The sequence below is a fragment of the Lithobates pipiens genome, unplaced genomic scaffold (assembly GCF_037356315.1).
Source record: "Lithobates pipiens isolate NorthernLeopardFrog02 unplaced genomic scaffold, aLitPip1_a1.2 Scaffold_16, whole genome shotgun sequence".
Lineage (NCBI taxonomy): Eukaryota > Metazoa > Chordata > Amphibia > Anura > Ranidae > Lithobates > Lithobates pipiens.
This window is the reverse complement of record NW_027507748.1, coordinates 23,144,590-23,165,954: the sequence shown is the minus strand read 5'-3', so window position 1 is coordinate 23,165,954 and position 21,365 is coordinate 23,144,590. Positions and strand designations below refer to the sequence as shown.

At 47.3% G+C, this 21,365-nt stretch overlaps 1 protein-coding gene across 3 annotated transcripts in view; it reads right to left on the bottom strand.

Annotated features, from left to right (window-relative positions):
• Nucleotides 1–21,088, bottom strand: part of LOC143981671 (cystatin-B-like) — a 170,694-nt gene extending 149,606 nt beyond the window's left edge. Inside the window, exons 1-3 of one of the 3 annotated variants that reach the window (XM_077479672.1) lie at nt 20,710–20,925; nt 14,299–14,400; nt 11,922–12,252 (exon numbers count right to left, since the gene is read on the bottom strand). In XM_077479672.1, coding sequence (XP_077335798.1) covers nt 12,124–12,252; nt 14,299–14,400; nt 20,710–20,790 — 312 coding nt within the window. In that variant the 5' untranslated portion in view covers nt 20,791–20,925 and the 3' untranslated portion in view covers nt 11,922–12,123. Of the gene's footprint in view, nt 1–11,921; nt 12,253–14,298; nt 14,401–20,709 lie in introns of those variants that run through there. The other 2 variants (XM_077479674.1, XM_077479673.1) reach the window with 2 other exon arrangements.
• Between the last annotated feature and the right edge of the window lie 277 nt (nt 21,089–21,365).

Below are 21,365 nucleotides of genomic sequence, written 5' to 3'. Positions count from 1 at the left end.
ATCGGAATCAGGTAAGTCTTAATCAGATCAACCCTTTCCCTGAGAGATAACTTCCATCTCTTCCAGTTGACCACCTTAGTATTGGCAATTTCCAGTCTGCCTTCCCAGTTTTTGAGGCCATAATCGCCGGGTCCAAATTCAATGCCTAGAATCTTAATTCTTTCCTGGGGCACTGGAAAGGTGACCGGGAGATCAAACCCCTCACCTTCCTTTCCCATCCAAAAAACTTCACTCTTTTCCTGATTGATCTTGGAGCCTGATGCTTTAGAATAACGTGATGTCAGAGAGACCACCTCCTCTGCTTCATCTGCCCCAGTGATAATCACCGACACATCGTCCGCATAGGCAACAACCCTCAAAGGTGGCTGACCCAGGAGCCCCACTGGCACCCCACACAACATGCCGCTCTCTAGCCTCCTGATGAAGGGGTCGATTGCAAACACATAGAGCAGGGGACTCAGAGGACAACCCTGGCGCACCCCGGAGCCAACCTCAAAGGACTGCCCAACCCAACCATTAACAAGAGGAAAGCTTTCTGCCCCCTTATACAAGACCTTTAACCAATCGATAAAACCACCCGGCAGACCGTACTTACTAAGGAGCAACCACAGATACTCATGGTTAACACGATCAAAAGCCTTTGCCTGATCCAACATCAGCAAATACTTTCCCCAGCCTGCAGCCCTGCACTGCTCCAAGGCCTCCCGGACAGCTAAAACCGCTGTGAAGGTGCTTCTACCCTGGACCGAACAGTGCTGATGGCGAGAAAGCAAAGACTCTGCTACTGACGATAGGTGCCAGAAAAGAATCTTTGCCAGTATCTTTCTATCGACATTAAGAAGGCTGATAGGGCGCCAATTCTCAATCATCGAAGGATCTTTACCCTTTGAAAGAAGAATCACAGCCGAGTGCCTCATGGAAGGGGAAAGCACCCCCTCAGCAAGGCAACTGTTAAAAACCTCTACCAAGTGTGGGGCCAGAATAGACTTAAAGGCTTTGTAAAACTCAGCCGTCAAGCCATCCGGTCAAGGTGACTTTTTGATGGCAAGCTGATCAATTGCCCTCATCACCTCTTCAACTGTGATCTCCTCTGTCAAATTCATCAATGGAACATCTCCACCATTTAGACCTGGAATAGAGTCCAAAAAGCTGTCCATCTTGTCACGGTCGAGCTCTTTCCTCCCAAGAAGGTCAGCATAAAAAAACCTCACGACCTCCAGGATCCCTGACCTGGACTTTGTCAAGGAACCTGTACTGTCCTTACAACTGTTTTAACAGCTACACCTTGTTTGCAGTTCTGGTAAGGGTCAGGCGAGTGGTACTTGCCATAGTCCCTCTCCAGAACCAAAGAGGCATGCCGGTCATATTGACACTTCCTGAGGAGGAGTTTCACTTCGGAGATTGCCCCAGGATCTCCTCCTCTCGAGACAAGAATATCCAGCTTCCTCCGTAAACGTTGGTAGGTCATGTATTTATTAAACTGCTTTCTATTGGCTAGGCCCCTGAAGAATCCAGCGATCCTCTTTTTGGTCAGCTCCCACCACTCAGCCTTGCTGCTACAAAAGTCCAGGATGGTCACCTGAGCCTGAAAGAATTCCTCAAAGGATTGTCTAACATGTTCTTCCTTGAGGAGAGTCGAATTCAATCTCCAGATGCCCTTGCCCCTCTGAGGGGCGTCTGAAGCATTCAGGACCACAGATAGCATATAGTGATCAGAGAACTCTACTGCCTGCACCACTGGGGGTGAGAAAGCAGAGGTCTCCTCCAAAAAAAAAAACCTATCTATCCTACTCTGACTACTACCTCGATGAAAGGTGAACCCGGTGTCATCCGGGAGGTGCTTAATGTGCACATCCACAAGACCAGCATCCCTAACCATACTATTTAAAAAAATGCTATCATATCCCAGCCTGTCCTTGAAGTCCTTCCTGTCCTTGGGCCTAGTTACTGTATTAAAGTCACCTCCAAAGACCACTTGCCGGAATGTAAAAAGAAATGGCTTGATCCTTGTAAAAAGTCATATCCTGTCCCACTTTGCGTGCGGCCCATAAACATTAATTAGGCGCAGGTCCTGCCCCCCCACAAGGACGCCTAAGACCATACATCTCCCAATCTCCACCTCAATAACCCACCGGACATTTACCATACCGGTTTTAAACAACACCGCCACACCACCGTAAGGCTCGGCCGCAAGAGACCAGTAAGATGGACCATACCTCCACTCTCTCTTGGCCATATGAATATCTGCCAAGGAGGTGAGCCTAATCTCTTGCAAAAATAAAATTTCAGCATCTAATTGGCTGAACAAAAAGAAGGCCATGGAACGAGCTCTTACTGACTTAATGCTGGCAACATTTATTGTCACCGCTTTTAACGGAGGGGGAACCGCCATCTGGGTTATTGGGTGGATTGCTTCTTAGCTCCCCGCTGCTGCTCATCACCAGAAGCCTCTCCCTTTCTTGAGGCACCCTCAAACTCCATTTCAGAATCGGAACTTCATTCAGAAGAAGCTCTAGATGAAGAAATATACCATTCAGAGGACCTACGATGGTTGGAGACAGGCACTGGAGCCCGTTCCGTCCTCACCACCTGCTTCCGCTTCCCAACCTTCCTTCTCTCCTCCAGGTACTGCAGGTCAGCTTCAGAGATGCCATCATCTCTTGTTTTTTTTTTCTTTGGAGTCTTCACAGAAGACTCCTTTATAGAGGAAGAAGCGACCTTTTTAGTACCTGCTACCACTCCTGGTGGGGGTGGTGTTCCCTTTGAGACAGACTTAGAGGGGGGGTAACTGACACGGGGGGCACAGACTTGGAAGGTTCTGACACAAGAGGAGAGGATACAGTAGGCTGGGGGGACACAAAGACAGATACAGAAGGAATACTTACAGACACAGGACGGGTGGCCACAGGAACTGGAGAGGGATCCTGAGCATGACCAGGGGAGTCAGTCACCACAGAGGAGGATGGTACACCAGGGGCCTCACCCTCCATCCTGTCCAGCCTTGACAAGTCATCCATTACCTCCTTCTCCATATTGTGCCAGGCTTCAGGACATTTGCTGTAGGGATGGCCAAGGCGCAGGCACAGGTTGCACCTGATCATATCGGTGCAGTCCTTGGCCATGTGACCCTGACCCCAACACACTGAACATATCAAGGCTGAACAGGAGGAGCTCAAATGCCCCTTTTCTCCACAGCGGTGACACAGCTTCGGCTGACCAGGGTAGAAAATAGTCATCCTATCCCTCCCTATAAAAGCTGAGGAGGGCAGGTGACAGACAACATTCCCATCCCTGGCCAACCTGACTGTTACTGACCAACCCCCAGTCCAGATGTTACGCTCATCAAGGATTTTGCTGGGCTTAATCAAAACCTCCCCATAGTTCCGCAACCAAACCTCTAAATCCCGAGCGGGGACGCTCTCATTGGTCAGAATGATGGTGATTTTTTTAACAGTTGACCTCTGAGATATTGCAACTGGGGCCAGACCTTCCCATTCAGGTCTTGACCTGCACCGAGCCTCATATCGCTTCCAGAACAGGTCAAGACCCTCTGGCCTGGTGAAACTAACCGTATAATCCCTCGTCCCCGCTACATGTATAAAGGCATACAGATCATTTGCCCCAAAACCCATTTCTAAAATGAGATCCACCACCGCACGCCGTGCTGGAGGGACTGCACCACCTTCCCATTTTAGAATCACAACATTACATCTGGCACCCCTAGCAGAAGCCAGAGACCTAAGACCAGATCCTGGGGTGCCCAAAGTGGTAGCCTGTAGGGGAAAACCCCGCTTGGGAGCGGAGCTACCAGGAGCTGAGCGTACCACCTGAGCAAACGTGGGTTTATTAGGGCCAAGGCTCCACACTGAAGTCACAATGGTCTTTAAATTATTAGCATTATCAACTGTCTGAACTGGATTAGCAGAATCCGCAGCCAGACGATTGTCCATCACACTGGTGCTGGGGTGATTGTTATCAGTCACAGAAATTTTACCATCAGGAATGGTCATAGTTTCTGCTGCAGTACCAGCTGTCTCCTGATGCTGCGCTGCAGCAGCAGTGGGGCAAACAGCTTTGGACTCTGCTAAAGAAGGGTTAATTGGCTCTGCTGCCACCTGTAGTTCATCCACAGAAATTACACTTTTAAAATGTAAGTTTTGCTGCATTGTAGCATCATCATCCGGCACAACAGGGCTGCACACAGGATTAGCAGTCTGACTGTTATCAGGCACATTGTTATTATCAGTAAAAGACACAAACACAGTCTTGTCCACAACATGGGGCTTCACTGGCTTTACATTATCAGGTACATCATCTGTAATGTCCTCCTCATTGAATACCAACCGATCCCCCCGCATAGGAGACTCCATTACCTGGATGGCCCTCAGCATGCCTCCTGAGTCCTGGGAAGGCATGGGGCTGCTTACCTCTCCCTGGGGGGGCAGGGGGGCGGAATTGGGGGTCTCCTCCTCCGCCTCCATCTTTGTCACCCTTCCAAACCTCCTGTCGTTTCCAAACTTTTCCTTGAAGGGACCATCTCTGCCTTCCATCATGGCCACGATGGTCTCCTGATGTTCCACATGGACTTTGGCCAATTGGATCTCCGGATCCATGGATCCTCGCTTCTGGCTGTGTAAGCCCTCACGCTGCCTTCTCAGGCGCTTCAGCTCCGCACGCAGCTTGTACAGCTTATCCCTCTCCCTATTCAGGACCTTTATCCCGGCCACCACTCGCTCCCGAATGGCTTGCGAGCCTTCGTCCTCTCCAGGGGCAGAGAGATCTGCTTGTCCACCAGAAGGCATGTCACCCGACGGCCCAGGAGGAGGCTGAGAACCTCCAGCAGGAGAGGCCCTGCTGGCCTCCATGGCTTCCCCAGAAAGGGGCCAGGAGAGCTGGGAGAGATTTCCTCACCACTCCCCTCTCACACCGATCACCTGGAAGAGCTGCAGACACCTTCCACCTGACACACCTGTGCTCAATGATGGGTGGGGCACTATTCCTCCCACTGACACCAATGATGGGGCACTATTCCTCCAACTGACACCAATGATGGGGCACTATTCCTCCAACTGACACCAATGATGAGGCACTATTCCCCCCACTGACACCAATGATGGAGCACTATTCCTCCCACTGACACCAATGATGAGGCACTATTCCCCCCACTGACACCAATGATGGAGCACTATTCCTCCCACTGACACCAATGATGGGGCACTATTCCCCCCACTGACACCAATGATGGAGCACTATTCCTCCCACTGACACCAATGATGAGGCACTATTCCTCCCACTGATACCAATGATGGAGCACTATTCCTCCCACTGATACCAATGATGGGGATCTATTCCTCCCACTGATACCAATGATGGAGCACTATTCCTCCCACTGATACCAATGATGGAGCACTATTCCTCCCATTGATACCAATGATGGGGTACTATTCCTCCCACTGATACCAATGATGGGGCACTATTCCTCCCACTGATACCAATGATGGGGCACTATTCCTCTCACTGATACCAATGATGGGGCACTATTCCTCTCACTGAAACCAATGATGGGGCACTATTCCTCCCACTGATACCAATGATGGAGCACTATTCCTCCCACTGATACCAATGATGGGGCACTATTCCCCCCACTGACACCAATGATGGAGCACTATTTCTCCCACTGACACCAATGATGAGGCACTATTCCTCCCACTGATACCAATGATGGAGCACTATTCCTCCCACTGATACCAATGATGGAGCACTATTCCTCCCACTGATACCAATGATGGGGCACTATTCCTCTCACTGAAACCAATGATGGGGCACTATTCCTCCCACTGATACCAATGATGGAGCACTATTCCTCCCACTGATACCAATGATGGAGCACTATTCCTCCCACTGATACCAACGATGGAGCAGTATTCCTCCCACTGATACCAACGATGGGGCACTATTCCTCCCATTGATACCAATGATGGAGCACTATTCCTCCCATTGATACCAATGATGGGGCACTATTCCTCCCATTGATACCAATGATGGGGCACTATTCCTCCCATTGATACCAATGATGGGGATCTATTCCTCCCACTGATACCAATGATGGGGCACTATTCCTCCCATTGATACCAATGATGGAGCACTATTCCTCCCATTGATACCAATGATGGGGATCTATTCCTCCCACTGATACCAACGATGGAGCACTATTCCTCCCACTGACACCAATGATGGGGCACTATTCCTCCCACTGATACCAATGATGGAGCACTATTCCTCCCACTGACACCAATAATGGGGCACTATTCCTCCCACTGATACCAATGATGGGGCACTATTCCTCTCACTGATACCAATGATGGAGCACTATTCCTCCCACTGATACCAATGATGGAGCACTATTCCTCCCACTGATACCAACGATGGAGCACTATTCCTCCCACTGACACCAATGATGGGGCACTATTCCTCCCACTGATACCAATGATGGAGCACTATTCTTCCCACTGATACCAATGATGGGGCACTATTCCTCCCACTGATACCAATGATGGAGCACTATTCCTCCCACTGATACCAATGATGGAGCACTACTCCTCCCACTGATGGGGATCTATTCCTCCCACTGATACCAATGATGGGGCACTCTTCCTCCCACTGATACCAATGATGGGGCACTCTTCCTCCCACTGATACCAATGATGGAGCACTATTCCTCCCACTGATGGGGATCTATTCCTCCCACCGATACCAATGATGGAGCACTATTCCTCCCATTGATACCAATGATGGGGCACTATTCCTCCCACTGACACCAATAATGGGGCACTATTCCTCCCACTGATACCAATGGTGGGGCACTATTCCTCTCACTGATACCAATGATGGGGCACTATTCCTCTCACTGAAACCAATGATGGGGCACTATTCCTCCCGCTAATACCAATGATGGGGCACTTTTGGGCAGCACAGTCATGTAGTGGTTAGCACTCTCACCTAGCAGCAATGGGGTCACTTTTTCAAATCCCAACCATGACTCCATCTGCCTGGAGTTTGTATGTTCTCCCTGTGCCTGCGAGGGTTTCCTCCGGGAACTCCAGTTTCCTCCCACGCTCCAAAGACATGTTGGTAGGTTAATCAGATCCTGTCTATAAATTGGCCCTGGTATGTGTATTTGTATGTGTTTGTAAGCGCGTTGAGATAAATGACCGTGCTATATCAAGATCCAACTCAACTCAACTATTCCTCCGTAAGAATTCCACTGTGGTCGCACTCCTATAACCTCAAGATCCCGACAAGGGAGGGGGAGCCGTGGACGTTCAACCTAGCTACCCGGATCCTGGCAGCACATCCGAGGCTATCCACCACCACGCTCGACCTGCAGATCCTAATGTACATGTGCCTGGTCCAGCCGGCGCTGCTCTCCGAGGACACGCAAACACAGTTGCTATGACAACTGTGTGACATCTACACTATCTTCCCCCTCCCTATCCTGCTTATGCAGGTTCATGTGTCCTTGGAGAGCAGCGCCGGCTAGACCTGACGCATGTGCATTAGGATCTGCGTGGTGATGGATAGCCTCGTGGTGGTGGATAGCCTTGAATGTGCTGCCAGGATCCGGGCAGCTAAGCTGAACGCCAATGGCTCCCCCCTCCCCTGTCGGGATCTTGAGGTGGTTATTGGAGTGTGACCACAGTGGAATCCTTACGCTGTACCTACCTTCACACAATGTGAGTTTGACCATTGTAGCGTTTTTAATTTTACCATATTAAATCAGAGTTACACTAGGGCGGCTTTGTGCTCTCTTTTGTGTTTTTGTCTGTAGATGCAAGATATGTTAATGAAGAAGCTGACCGGCTTCGAAACGTACCCTGTGTCTACAGTGACATTGTGGATTCCAGTCCCGGGTTGAACACCGATTGCAGTTGCATTGACAACGGCTTCCTCCATCTTCAGAACAGTCCATTCCCAGCCGGTGGCCGAGGCTGGTGGTTCTCAGGCCACACTTTGGACATTTCTGGCTCCCAAGTCACCTTTATGCCCTACACATGCATACTTTTTTGAGTGCATTTCTATTTTTCAATAAATTGTCATTTATTTTTTAATGCTTCCCTATGTGGTTGCGCTGTTCCTTTTGTTTTCTTCCAGCATTTGATAAAGACCCGAGGCACATGCATGGAAATGTCACATCATTGTAGTGGGCTCCATGGACTTCCCAGGAGGTAGTGGGGGTGGGGGGGCTTAACAAGAAAAGCAGTAATTTTGGAAAAATAATCATTTTCTCAAATATGTAAGGCGGAGGAAGAACCAGGATAAAGTTGGGAGTTCAGATAGCTTAGGGTTGGGTACTACACATTTCAGCGGTACCTTGATGCGCCAATGTGGCTGTACCAGTATATGCAACAGACTCCCATTTTTTTTTTTCCCCCCCAAAATATGTTTTATTGCATTTTTAGTTACACAGTGAACAAGATATATAACTGAACAGGATTTTTCAAATTGGTACGTTATCAATGAAATATATACTGTTATACCCCCTACACACGATCGGACATTCCGACAACAAAATCCGTGGGATTTTTTTCAGACGGATGTTGGCTCAAACTTGTCTTGCATACACACGGTCACGCAAAGTTGGTTGGAAATTACGAACGTCAAGAACGCGGTGATGTACAACACGTATGACGAGCCCAGAAAAATGAAGTTCGGTAGCCAGTGCGGCTCCTCTCCTTGATTCCGAGCATGCGTGGAACTTTGTGCGTCGGAATTGTGTGCACACGATCGGAATTTCCGACAATGGATTTTGTTGTCGGAAAATTTGAGATCCAGATCTCAAAATTCTGTGTATCGAAAATTCCGATTAGAAAATGCCCGATGGATCCTACACATGGTCGAAATTTCCGATACAAAGCTCCCATCGAACATTTTCTATCGGAAAACCCGACCGTGTGTACGGGAAAAAAGTGTTCAAGTTTAGAGTCAGGCTGGATAGGAAGGGGGGGGGGGGGGGCATTTCAACAGTAGACTGTAAAAGCAGATCCAGCCTCATTTAGTTCATATGCACACTAGCGCTCAGGCCCATGTGCATCACATATGAGTGTTTTTGGGCACCCAGGATGCACAGGTGCAGCATGTAGCCCAGATCCCAGTAACCTGTCAATAGGCTGAAATATGCAGTTGCTGAACGCTGTACCAAGTGGTACTCCCATTTAGGGCTGTATGTGTTTCAGGTCTGCATGGACACAGGAATAATGTTGGTGGCATAAAACCTCAGTTTTGAATGTATAACCTTACTTTATTTTGAATAGCTCATTTGGGCCAAGCTGGCCCAAAACACTATTTCCAAAAGAAATGCTGCCGCTGTATAAATATATGGAAAATAGAAATATTTCCGGCATCAGTATGGTACTAAGCTGGCCCAAATAAACGACTTCCATTTGACATTAATAACGCTCAATATGTGTTATCCCAGCTGATTGGCCATAGTGTTTGCAGGCGCTGGTTGGGTTGAATACTGGCTCATCAGACACATCAAGGACTACAAAAAAATGGCACCTGTCCACACACATTCCTTTGGCATAAAGTGATCACCTCTTAGTAAAAAAAAAAAAAAAAATGGCTTGAGATGGGTCTCCTATCTATGGGAAAATGCCCTCCAACATATTTTTCCAGTAGACTCATCAAGAACTACAAAAAATGGTGCCCTTCCACACACCGACTCGGCATAAAGTGATCTCCTCTTAGTAAAACAATGGCTTGACCTTGGTCTCCTACCTATGGGAAACCCCCCTCTTACATGTTTTTTTTTCCAGTAGCCACATCAAGAACTACAAAAAAAAACAGCGCCCTTCCATACACTGACTCGGCATAAAGTGATCTTCTCTTAGTAAAAAATGGCTTGAGCTTGGTCTCCTACCTATGGGAAAACACCCTCCAACATATTTTTCCAGTAGACACATCAAGAACTACAAAAAAAAACAGCACACTTCCATACAGTGACTTGGCATAAAGTGATCCCCTCTTAGAAAAAAATGGCTTGACCTTGGTCTCCTACCTATGGGAAACCCCCCCTCTTACATGTTTTTTTTTTCCAGTAAACTCCTCAAGATCTACAAAAAATGGTTCCTGTCCACACAATGACTTGTCATGAAGTGATTTCCTCTTAGTAAAAAAATGGCTTGAGCTTGGTCTCCTACCTATGGAAAAACACCCTCTAAGCCCTTGTACACACGGTCGGACATTCCAACAACCAAATCCGTCGGATTTTGTCCGAAACTGTTGCATACACACGGTCGGACAAAGTTGTCGGAAAATCCAATGGTTCAGAACGTGATGACGTTATTTCATTACGACAGGACTACGTTCAGGCTAGTAGCCAATAGCTTTGGTCTAGGAATTTGATCTGAGCATGCGTGGCACTTTGTCCGATCGGAATTCTCTACACATGATCAGAGTATGTCCGATCGGATCATGTTGTCGGAAAATTTTACCGACAAGTTGGAAAACTTGGTCCATCGGATACTCAGATGGAAACAGTCCGATGAAGACCACACACAGTCGGATTATCTGACAAAACGGTCCAATAGGACACATTCCGTCGGAATCTCCGACCGTGTGTAGAAGGGCTAACATGTTTTTCCAGTAGACACATCAAGAACTACAAAAAAAAACGGCGCCCTTCCACACACATTCCTTTAGCATAAAGTGATATCTTCTTAGTAAAAAAAATGGCTTGTCCTTGGTCCCCTACCTATGGGAAATCCCCCTCCTAACATATTTTTTTTCCAGTAGACACATCAAGAACTACAAAAATTGGTGCCTGTCCACACACTGACTCGGCAAAAAGTGATCTCCTCTTAGTACAAAATGGCTTGACCTTGGTCTCCTACCTATGGGAAAACACCCTCTAACATGTTTTTCCAGTAGACACATCAAGAACTACAAAAAAACGGTGCCCTTCGACACACTGACTCGGCATGAAGTGATCTCCTCTTCGAAAAAAATGGCTTCAGCTTGGTCTCCTACCTATGGGAAAACTCCCTCTAACATGTTTTTTTTCCCAGTAGACACATCAAGAACTGCAAAAAATGGTGCCTATCCACACACTGACTCAGCATATAGTGATCTCCTCTTAGTAAAAACATGGCTTGAACTTGGTTTCCTACTTATGGGAGAACCGCCTCTAACATGTTTCGTCCAGTAGGGGCCTAATAATAGAGGCTGCCGTTGCTGTATAAATTTTGTATGCATCAGCTATGTACATTATATGTTGGTAAGGGGGACTTCTTGTCCCATATCTGGAGCAAAATAGAGCACTGCTCAGCCATTCACAGGGAGATTATAATAGAAGGCTTCCTCTGATTGGCTGAGGTAGAATGATGGATGGAGGATGTCACAGGTCTCCATCTCAGCCATAAAAATACAAGGCTGTGAATGGCTGAGTGGCTCTATATTTTGTTCCATATGTGGGACAAGAAGTCCCCTTACCACAGTGCTGTACAATCTATGTAGCCAATGAATACAAAGTTCTTACGGTGCTGAAAGCAGCCACATTTCTTAGTAATGACCTCTACACTTAGGCGCCTACTGGGTAATACATGTTAGAGGGGGTTCTCTCATAAGTAGCCAAGGCAGAGCCATTTTTTTTACTAAGAGGAGCTCACCATATGCTGAGACAGTGTGTGGACGGGCGCCATTTTGTTGTAGTCCTCAATGTGTCAGATGAGCCAGTATTCAACCCAACCAGCACCTGCAAACACTCTGCCCAGTCAGCCTGGGATAACAGATTGGGGCATTCGAGCGGTATCAATTTCAAATGGAAATCGTTTGTTTGGACCGGCTTACCCGGACGACCTATTTAAAGTAACAAAACCTGTAGGCTCAAGCCTGCCTTTTCTGATAGTAAATCCAGCCCCACATACAGATAACAGGGAACTTTACTTGAAATGAAGACATAGCAGAAGTAAATTTGCCTTTCGTAGCTCTGAGGTGCCAGGACACCATGGGAATGAGGGGAAGGGATCGAAGGAATTGCCAAAAGGAGAGTTGAAGAGGATTACAGGGCAATTTGATACAGAAGAGTCATCCGGGATATAATTCATCGTCGTCATCATCTCCATCTTAGAAGTAAAACAGTTTATCGTCCTTCGTCTTATTCATCTGCAGTGCCGTCAAAGACGGTCCCTCGTTTTTTTGAGGCAGAGGTACGAAGACTTTAACGTGGCTATAAGTGTTTGCTCCGGTCTGAACCTGAGAAGATCAGAAAAAAATAAAATAAAACACGTTCATTAGAAACAATTACACCTTACATTTTGTATTTTCACTGATATTATAAGTCATTGTATTTTATTGGTCATCATATTAAGCGCCCTATCAGCAAAAACCGTTGTGAGATACTCTGGAGTGTAAGCTCCTCCGGGACAAGGATTTGACGCAACTGGTGAAATGTTGTCTGTACAGCACCATGGATAATGATAGTGTTTGACTGTTGGGGTGCTATTCCTCCCACTGACACCAATGATGTGGCACCATTCTTCCCACTGACACCAATGATGGGGCACTATTCCTCCCACTGACACCAATGATGTGGCACCATTCTTCCCACTGACACCAATGATGGGGCACTATTCCTCCCACTGATACCAATGATGAGGCACCATACTTTCCACTGACACCAATGATGGGGCACTATTCCTCCCACTGACACCAATGATGTGGCACCATTCTTCCCACTGACACCAGTGATGGGGCACTATTCCTCCCACTGACACCAATGATGTGGCACCATTCTTCCCACTGACACCAATGATGGGGCACCATTCTTCCCACTGACACCAATGATGGGGCACTATTCCTCCCACTGATACCAATGATGGGGCACCATACTTTCCACTGACACCAATGATGGGGCACTATTCCTCCCACTGACACCAATGATGTGGCACCATTCTTCCCACTGACACCAATGATGGGGCACTATTCCTCCCACTGATACCAATGATGGGGCACCATACTTTCCATTGACACCAATGATGGGGCACTATTCCTCCCACTGACACCAATGATGTGGCACCATTCTTCCCACTGACACCAGTGATGGGGCACTATTCCTCCCACTGATACCAATGATGTGGCACCATTCTTCCCACTGACACCAATGATGGGGCACCACTCCTCCCACTGATACCAATGATGGGGCACCATACTTTCCACTGACACCAATGATGGGGCACTATTCCTCCCACTGACACCAATGATGTGGCACCATTCTTCCCACTGACACCAATGATGGGGCACTATTCCTCTCACTGACACCAATGATGGGGCACTATTCCTCCCACCGATACCAATGATGGGGCACCATACTTTCCACTGATCCAAATGATGGGGCACTATTCCTTCTACTGATACCAATGACGGGGAGCAATTCCTCCCACTGATACTAATGATTAGGCACTATTCCGCCCACTGATACCAATGATGGGGCACCATTCCTCCCATTGACACCAATGATGGAGCCCTATTCCTCCCACTGACACCAATGATGGGGCACTATTCCTCCCACTGACACCAATTATGGGGCACCATTCCTCCCATTGACACCAATGATGGAGCCCTATTCCTCCCACTGACACCAATGATGGGGCCCTATTCCTCCCACTGACACCAATGATGGGGCACTATTCCTCCCACTGACACCAATGATGGGGCACTATTCCTCCCACTGATACCAATGATGGGGCACTATTCCTCCCACTGATACCAATGATGGGGCACTATTCCTCCCACTGATACCAATGATGGGGCACTATTCCTCCCACTGATACCAATAATGGGGCACTATTCCTCCCACTGACAGCAATGATGGAGCACCATTCTTCCTTGTACTGACTACAGGCACTATGTCATTTTTTTACTCCCACTGACACTGGGGTATTATCGAATTCCACAGGTCACAGTCCGGCCCACTAAAGTCTGAAGGACATTAAACTGGCTGTTTGTTTAGAAAGTTTGGAGACCCCCTGATCTAAATTCCCGCCCGCCTGGGTCATGACAGATGTAAAAAAGTTTATGAAAAAAATATGAGGAGACATTAGAGTGTAAGCTCCTCTGGCGCAGAGACTGATGTGACTGGCTCAGTGTTCTCTGTACAGAACTGCGGTATATATGTCAGAGCTATAAAACATTTATAATAATAATAATAATAATAATAAGTGTGTAACTGTAGTGGGGACATTAGAGCGTAAGCTCCTCCGGTGCAGAATGGTGACAATGTTGAATAAAAACCAACATTACCTTGAAAAAGTAATTTGTGCCGGCAACAACCTGAGTACTGACGAGGACTGCCTTAAATGTGCTGGGGTTCGTCCCGGACTGTTTCACAAATGCATCTTTCACCTGAAAGGAAACAAGGTTTATCAGGTTTGGAAGGACTGATATACTGTATATAGACCCGCACTGGGCACGGACCTGTCACCCGCTTGCTCCACTCAGCCCTATGTGAAAGGGGCCATAGTCACTGCAGGTCCTGCACAGTGCAGCCTCAGGAGAGGAGCCGTGTATGCAGGGGAACCTGAAAAGTCTCAACATTGCAGGTACTCTATAGACTAAGACCATTCAAAAGAGACATACCACCTCTGAACGCACAACACATTCAAACTTGAAGCATATGGGCTACAGCAGCAGAAGACCAGGCCGGGTGCCACTCCTGCCAGCCAAGAACAGGAAACTGAGGCTGCAATTCACACAAGCTCCCCAAAATTGGACAATAGAGGATTGGAAAAACGTTGCCTGGTCTGAGGAGTCTTGGTTTCAGCTCCGACATTCCGATGGTTGGGTCAGAATTTGGCTTAAACCATTCTTGACTATTCTTCCAGATGCACATTTGTGAGGTCAGGCGCTGATGTTGGAGGAGAAGACCTGACTCGCATTCTCCGGTCTAATTCGGGTCGGGTTGTGGGGTTGAGGTCAGGACTCTGTGAAGGCCAGTCAAGTTCCTCCACCCCAAACTTGCTCATCAATGCCTTTATGGACCTTACTTTGTGCACTGGTCCAAATCATTTAGTGGAGGGGGGATTATGGTGTGGGGGTTGTTTGTCAGGGGTTGGGCTTGGCTCCTTATTTCCAGTGAAGGGAACTCTTAAGGCGTCAGCATACCAAGACATTTTGGACAATTTTATGCTCCAAAATTTGTGGGAACAGTTTGGGGATGGCCCCTTCCTGTTCCACCATGACTGCGCACCAGTGCACAAAGCAAGGTCCATAAAGACATGGCTGAGCGAGTTTTGGGGGGAGGAACTTGACTGACCTACACAGAGTCCTGACCTCAACCCGATAGAACACCACACCGTAATCCCCACTCCACCAAATGATTTGGACCAGTGCACAAAGCAAGGTCCATAAAGACATGGATGGGCGAGTTTTGGGGGTGGAGGAACTTGACTGGCCTTCACAGAGTGATGACGGCAACCCTATGTAATGTTGAACCCTATGGACTAAGACTGGGGTGCCATTAAAGTTCATGTAAAGGCAGGCGTCCCGATACTTTTGACTATATAGTATAATACCGTGACTATATTTTATTGTGCTTAGGTGTTTTTAGTCAATAGAGTTTAATTATATAATTAGCAGCAAGTAACAACCTGTTCCAGGTGATGAAACCTTCAGAGAAGAATTGTTCCCACAGCCAGGGAACGTTCCCCATGAAATTTTATCTCACCATATGCAAAGTTTCCACCTCCTTATCTTAATGAGATCTGACTGCCAAAAGCACCCTTTACCTCCACCTAGCAAGGCAGGAATCATCCCAAATATTGCAAGGATCAGAGTCTAATAATCCATCCCTGTCCCACCAGCCTGAAGGTTCTTATCACTCCGGGTGGCTAGATACAGAGCCTTGAAAAAGTATTCATACCTCTTGAAATTCTCCACATTTTCTCATGTTACAACCAAAAACTTAAATGTATTTTATTGGGATTTTATGTGATAGACCAACACAAAGTGGCACATCATTGTGAAGTGGAAGGACAATGATTTTCAACATTTTTTTTACAAATAAATATGTGAAAATTGTGGGGGGTACATTTGTATGGCGCCCCCCGGAGTCAATACTTTGTAGAGCTGCCTTTCACTGCAATTAAAGCTACAAGTGTTTTTGGGGATGTCTCTACCAGCTTTGCACATCTAGAGAGGGACATTTTTGCCCATTCTTTGCCATATAGCTCAGATTGGATGGAGATCGTCTGTGAACAGCAATTTTCTAGTCTTTCCACAGATTCTCAATGGGATTTAGGTCTGGACTGTGACTGGATCATTCTAACACATGAATATGCTTTGATCTAAACCATTCCATTGTAGCTCTGGCTGTATGTTTCGGGTCGTTGTCCTGCTGGAAGGTTAACCTCAGCCCCAGTCTCAAAGTCTTTTTCAGACTCTAAAGCCGCGTACACATGATCAGACTATCAGGTTCTGGAGGATGCTGGGACTGTGACATTATAAGGGGCGGGGTCACCATATGACATCACCCGGTGACCCCTCCCCTTATCCCTATATAAGTCACCGCACAACACGTCCCTGCCATTACGGCCAGAGAGAGCGTTGTGTCAACATCGGAAGAAGAGAAAGAAGAAGGAAGAAGAAGCAGAAGAAGGTGGTGGCGGCAACAGCAACAGAAGACCGGGCCAACGCTAGTTAAAGAGCTGGAAGAAGAAAGCGGAGGCCCGGCAAGAAGAACCGAAGAGAGGGACAAGACCCCCGAAGTCGGAAGAAGACCCCCAGGTGGCGGTGACGAAGGAGAAAGAAGGGCTAGTAAAAGAGCTAGCAAAAGAGCAGAAGATAGCAGAGGAGTCCGGCGAGAAGACCCCCGGAGCTGTCTAATAAAGAACTTTAAAAACCTGTGTTGTGTTTTTTTTATGTACACTTTTTTCCCCCAGGTGAATGGGTAGGGGGTACATCATTATTAAAGGGGGCTCCCGGATTCTGATAAGTCCCCCGCCCGCAGACCCACAGCCAGGGTTGTCTGGAAGAGGCCCTTGTCCTCATCAACATGGGGACAAGGTGCTTTGGGATGGGGGGGTGCACCCCCCCATGTTGAGGGAACGTGGCCTGGTACGACTCAGCAGGGGGGGGGGGCGCTCGCTCGTCCCCACCCCCTTTCCTGACTGACCGGGCTGCGTGCTCAGATAAAGGGTCTGCTATGGACTTTGGGGGCTAGCGAGGTGTTAATCTTGACAATGGAGGCGGCAACATTGACTTCCTTCGCTAGTTCCGTCTACCTGGAGCCACGTTCAAAATGGACTTCACTCCGTGTGTGTGCAAGCCCGTTCATTTCAGAAGTCCGGCGGACTAGCACACAGACGGGCAGTCCTGGGGACAATTTTGAGTCAAGACTTCTAAATCCACCGGACTTTTGGGAACAAAAAGTCCACCAGAGCCCACACATGGGCGGATTGTCTGGCAGACTCTGGTCCGCCGGATAATCTGATCGTGTGTACGCGGCATAACAGGTTTTCTTCTAAGATTGTCCTGTATTTGGCTCCATCCATCTTCCCATCAACTCTGACCAGCTTCCCTGTCCCTGCTGAAGAAAAGCATCCGCACAACATGATGCTGCCACCACCATGTTTCACATGTGTTCAGGGTGATGTGCAGTGTTAGTTTTCCGCCACACACATCGTTTTACTTTTATGCCGTGTACACACGGCTGGACTTTGACAGCAAAGGTCTGACGGAATGAATCCATCAGCCAATTCAACCATGTGTGGGCTTCATCGGACCTTTGCTGTCGAAAAATCAGACGGACTTTAGATTTAAAACAGGTTTCAAATCTTTTCAAATCTTTACCGCCGGACTCGAATCCGGTCGAAAAATCAGTTCGTCTGTATGCTAGTCCGACAGACGAAAACCAACGCTAGGGCAGCTATTGGCTACTGGCTATGAACTTCCTTATTCTAGTCCGGTCGTAAGTCATCACGTTCAAATCCATCGGACTTTGGTGTGATTGTGTGTGTCCAAGTCCGTTCATTAGGAAAGTCCGTTGGAAGCCCGCTGAAAGTCCATCGGGAAGACCGTCATAACCTAGGCTGCCGGAAAGTCTGGTCGTGTGTCCATGGCATTAGGCCAAAAAGTTCAATTTTGGTCTCATCTGACCAGAGCACCTTCTTCCACATGTTTGCTTTGTCCCCCACATGGCTTCTCACAAACTGCAAATGGGACCCCTTATGGCTTTTTTTTTAACAATGTCTTTCTTCTTGTCACTCTTCCATAAAGGACAGATTTGTGGAGAGACGACTAATAGTTGTCCTGTGGGCAGATTCTCCCACCTGAGCTGTGGATCTCTGCAGCTCCTCCAGAGTTACCATGGACCTCTTGGCTCTTCTCTGATGAATGCTCTCCTTGCCAGGCCGGTCAGTTTAGGAGGACGGCCATGTCTTTGTAGGTTTGCAGTTGTGCCATACTTTTTCCATTTTCGGATGATGGATTGAACAGAGCTCCGTGAGATGTTCTAAGCTTCTAAAAATTTTTTTATAACCTAACCCTGCTTTAAACTTCTCCACAACTTTATCCCTGACCTGTCTGATGTGTTCCTTGGCCTTCACGATGTTGTTTGTTCACTAAGGTTCTCTAATGCCTCATACACATCCGGCAGAAAAGGTTCCGACGGACTTCTGACCGAACGGACCAAAGTCCGTTCGTTTTGAGCGTGATGACGTACAAGGGGACTAGAAAAGGAAGTTCAATAGCCAGTAGCCAATAGCTGCCCTTGTGTCGTATTTGGTCGGACCAGCATACAGACAAATGGTTTTCTCGATAGAAATTGATTCAGTCGGACAGATTTGAAACCTGTTCTGTTTCTAGGTCCGTCTGAATTTTTGAAGAAAAAATTCAGATGAAGCCCCCCACACACGATCGTATTCCGTCGCACCTTTTCTGATGGAAAGTCCTGTCGTGTGTATGTGGAATTACAAATCTCTGAGGACTTCACAGAACAGCTGTATTTATACTGAGATTTAAATTACACGTAGGTGGACTCTATTTACTAATTAGAGGACTTCTGAAGGCAATTGGTTTCACTAGATTTTAGTTAGGGGTATCCGAGTAAAGGGGGCTGAATACAAATGCCCCCCCACACACTTTTCACATATTTATTTGTAAAAAAAATTGGAAAACCATTTATCTTTTATCAGTGATGGCGAACCTTGGCACCCCATATGTTATGGAACTACATTTCCCATGATGCTCCACTACACTGCAGAGTGCATGAGCATCTTGGGAAATGTAGTTCCAAAACATCTGGGGCGCCAAGGTTTTCCATCATTGGTCTATCACATAAAATCCCATTATAAAATGCATTTATGTTTTTGGTTGTAACATGACAAAATATGGAGAATTTCAAGGGGTATGACATTTTCTTTAAGGCACTGTATGGCCTTAGATCTCACACTGGCATTTACAGCAATATGTCTCTCTGCAGCAAGCAACTAAGTCTCGGCATCAGCGGGCAGCCACTGCTCCATTCACACATAGTGTCAGAGGCGCATTGGCGGTGGAGGAGTGTCTGCGTCCTGACTCCCGAATGGATGGAAGCAAGCAAACATTCACTGATGGACGCTGGAGAGACTGCATTTGATGGGTGCTGGCGAGGCTGCATTTGATGGGCACTGGTAGGCTGCATTTGATGGGTGCTGGCAAGGCTGCATTGATGGGCGCTGGCGAGGCTGCATTGATGGGCGCTGGCGAGGCTGCATTGATGGGCGCTGGCGAGGCTGCATTTGATGGGCCCTGGCGAGGCTGCATTTGATGGGCCGTGGCGAGGCTGCATTTGATGGGCGCTGGCGAGGCTACATTTGATGGGCACTAGTGAGGCTGCATTTGATAGGTGCTTCATTAAAAAGGTGTGGTTTACATGGGCAGGGAAAAAGGGGTGGAGCCAGAGGTGCAGCAAAATGAAGTTTTGCCTAGGGTGTCAAAAATCCTTGCACCAGGCCTGCATAGAATGCTTTAAGGTGAAAAACCATGAGGTTTTACAACCCCTTTGACTCAATGCTGACACACATTGTAATACATTTTTGTGCATTGCATAAAACTGCAGACATGCAATACACCCCAACACAATTGTATGGTGGGAAGACACACAGAGAACAATGGTTTTCTCAGCGTCCCAGTGCAGATCAACATACTGGGTGTGATCAAATCCTTTAGGATTGGTTACCTCTGTGTCATCAGATTAGGCAATCCATCAGAATGTGTAACGGAAGTGATGTTTCATCACCGCCATCTTGCTACACCCCGCACCCCTCCACAGCAAGGCTACACTGAGAAGGGGGCAAGTGGACATCTTATACCCACCTGAGTTTTTACATTTTACACTTATTTTTAACAATAAACTCAGTTTATATAGTGAAATACAGTACTTAGAACCGCTGATCTCATAGGTTTGCTAATCAGATAAAAGTTCTCTGGTTTTAAAATTCAACATCTAAACATTTACACAGAGTTCTAAGTCTAAGTTCATAAACTGAGTTTACTGTTAAAAAAAGTGTAAAATGCAAAACTCTGGTGGGTGTAACAAGATGTCCACTTGCCCCCTTCTCAGTGTATCTTTACTGTGGAGGAGTGGGAGTGTAGCAAGATGGCGGCGACGAAGCATCACTTCCATTACACATTCTGGTGGGTCGCCAAATCTGACGAAACACCTCAACCACTTACCTTGTCAAGGATCGCTTGATCTTCCTTAGTAGGCGCCCTGCCTGGACTTGTTCCCCCGACTCGCTGAGCTCCACAACTCATTTTTGCAAAGATCTCAGCAGACTCATGCAAATCAGCCAGTACTTGGGCTTATATACCTGAGGGCCGTACCATACCACAGAGAGGGTGGGGGTGTCCAATAATGACTACACCCTGTACTATTCTCAGCAGAAATCTGATACTCCACTTTTAAAATAACTCACGTTAAATCTTATGATTGCTGCAACAAAGTCTGTGCCCAGAAAATGCCCCTTTTTTTAAATTCGCACTCCCAATCAGTGGAATGGTATGAGCCTGCAGATCCAGGTGGGTGAGGAATTTGAGGATGGCACGCAGGTCAGCATGCTTGACAAGGCAGATACAGTCTGACAAGAAGCAGGAATTGTCCATAAATATTGGTATATTGTATAGACGTTACGTAGCCTGGAGCTGACATTCCACGCCCATAGGTGTGTCTGTCTATACAATGACATATTCACACACAACCTGCACATGGCTCAGCAATATTCTGTACATTCATCTTTGTAGCTCAGAAAAAAAAAAAGAAAAGAAATATATCGTCGATGTATCACACCTATAGGGGGAGATTCACAAAAACTGGAGTTCTCAGAATCTGG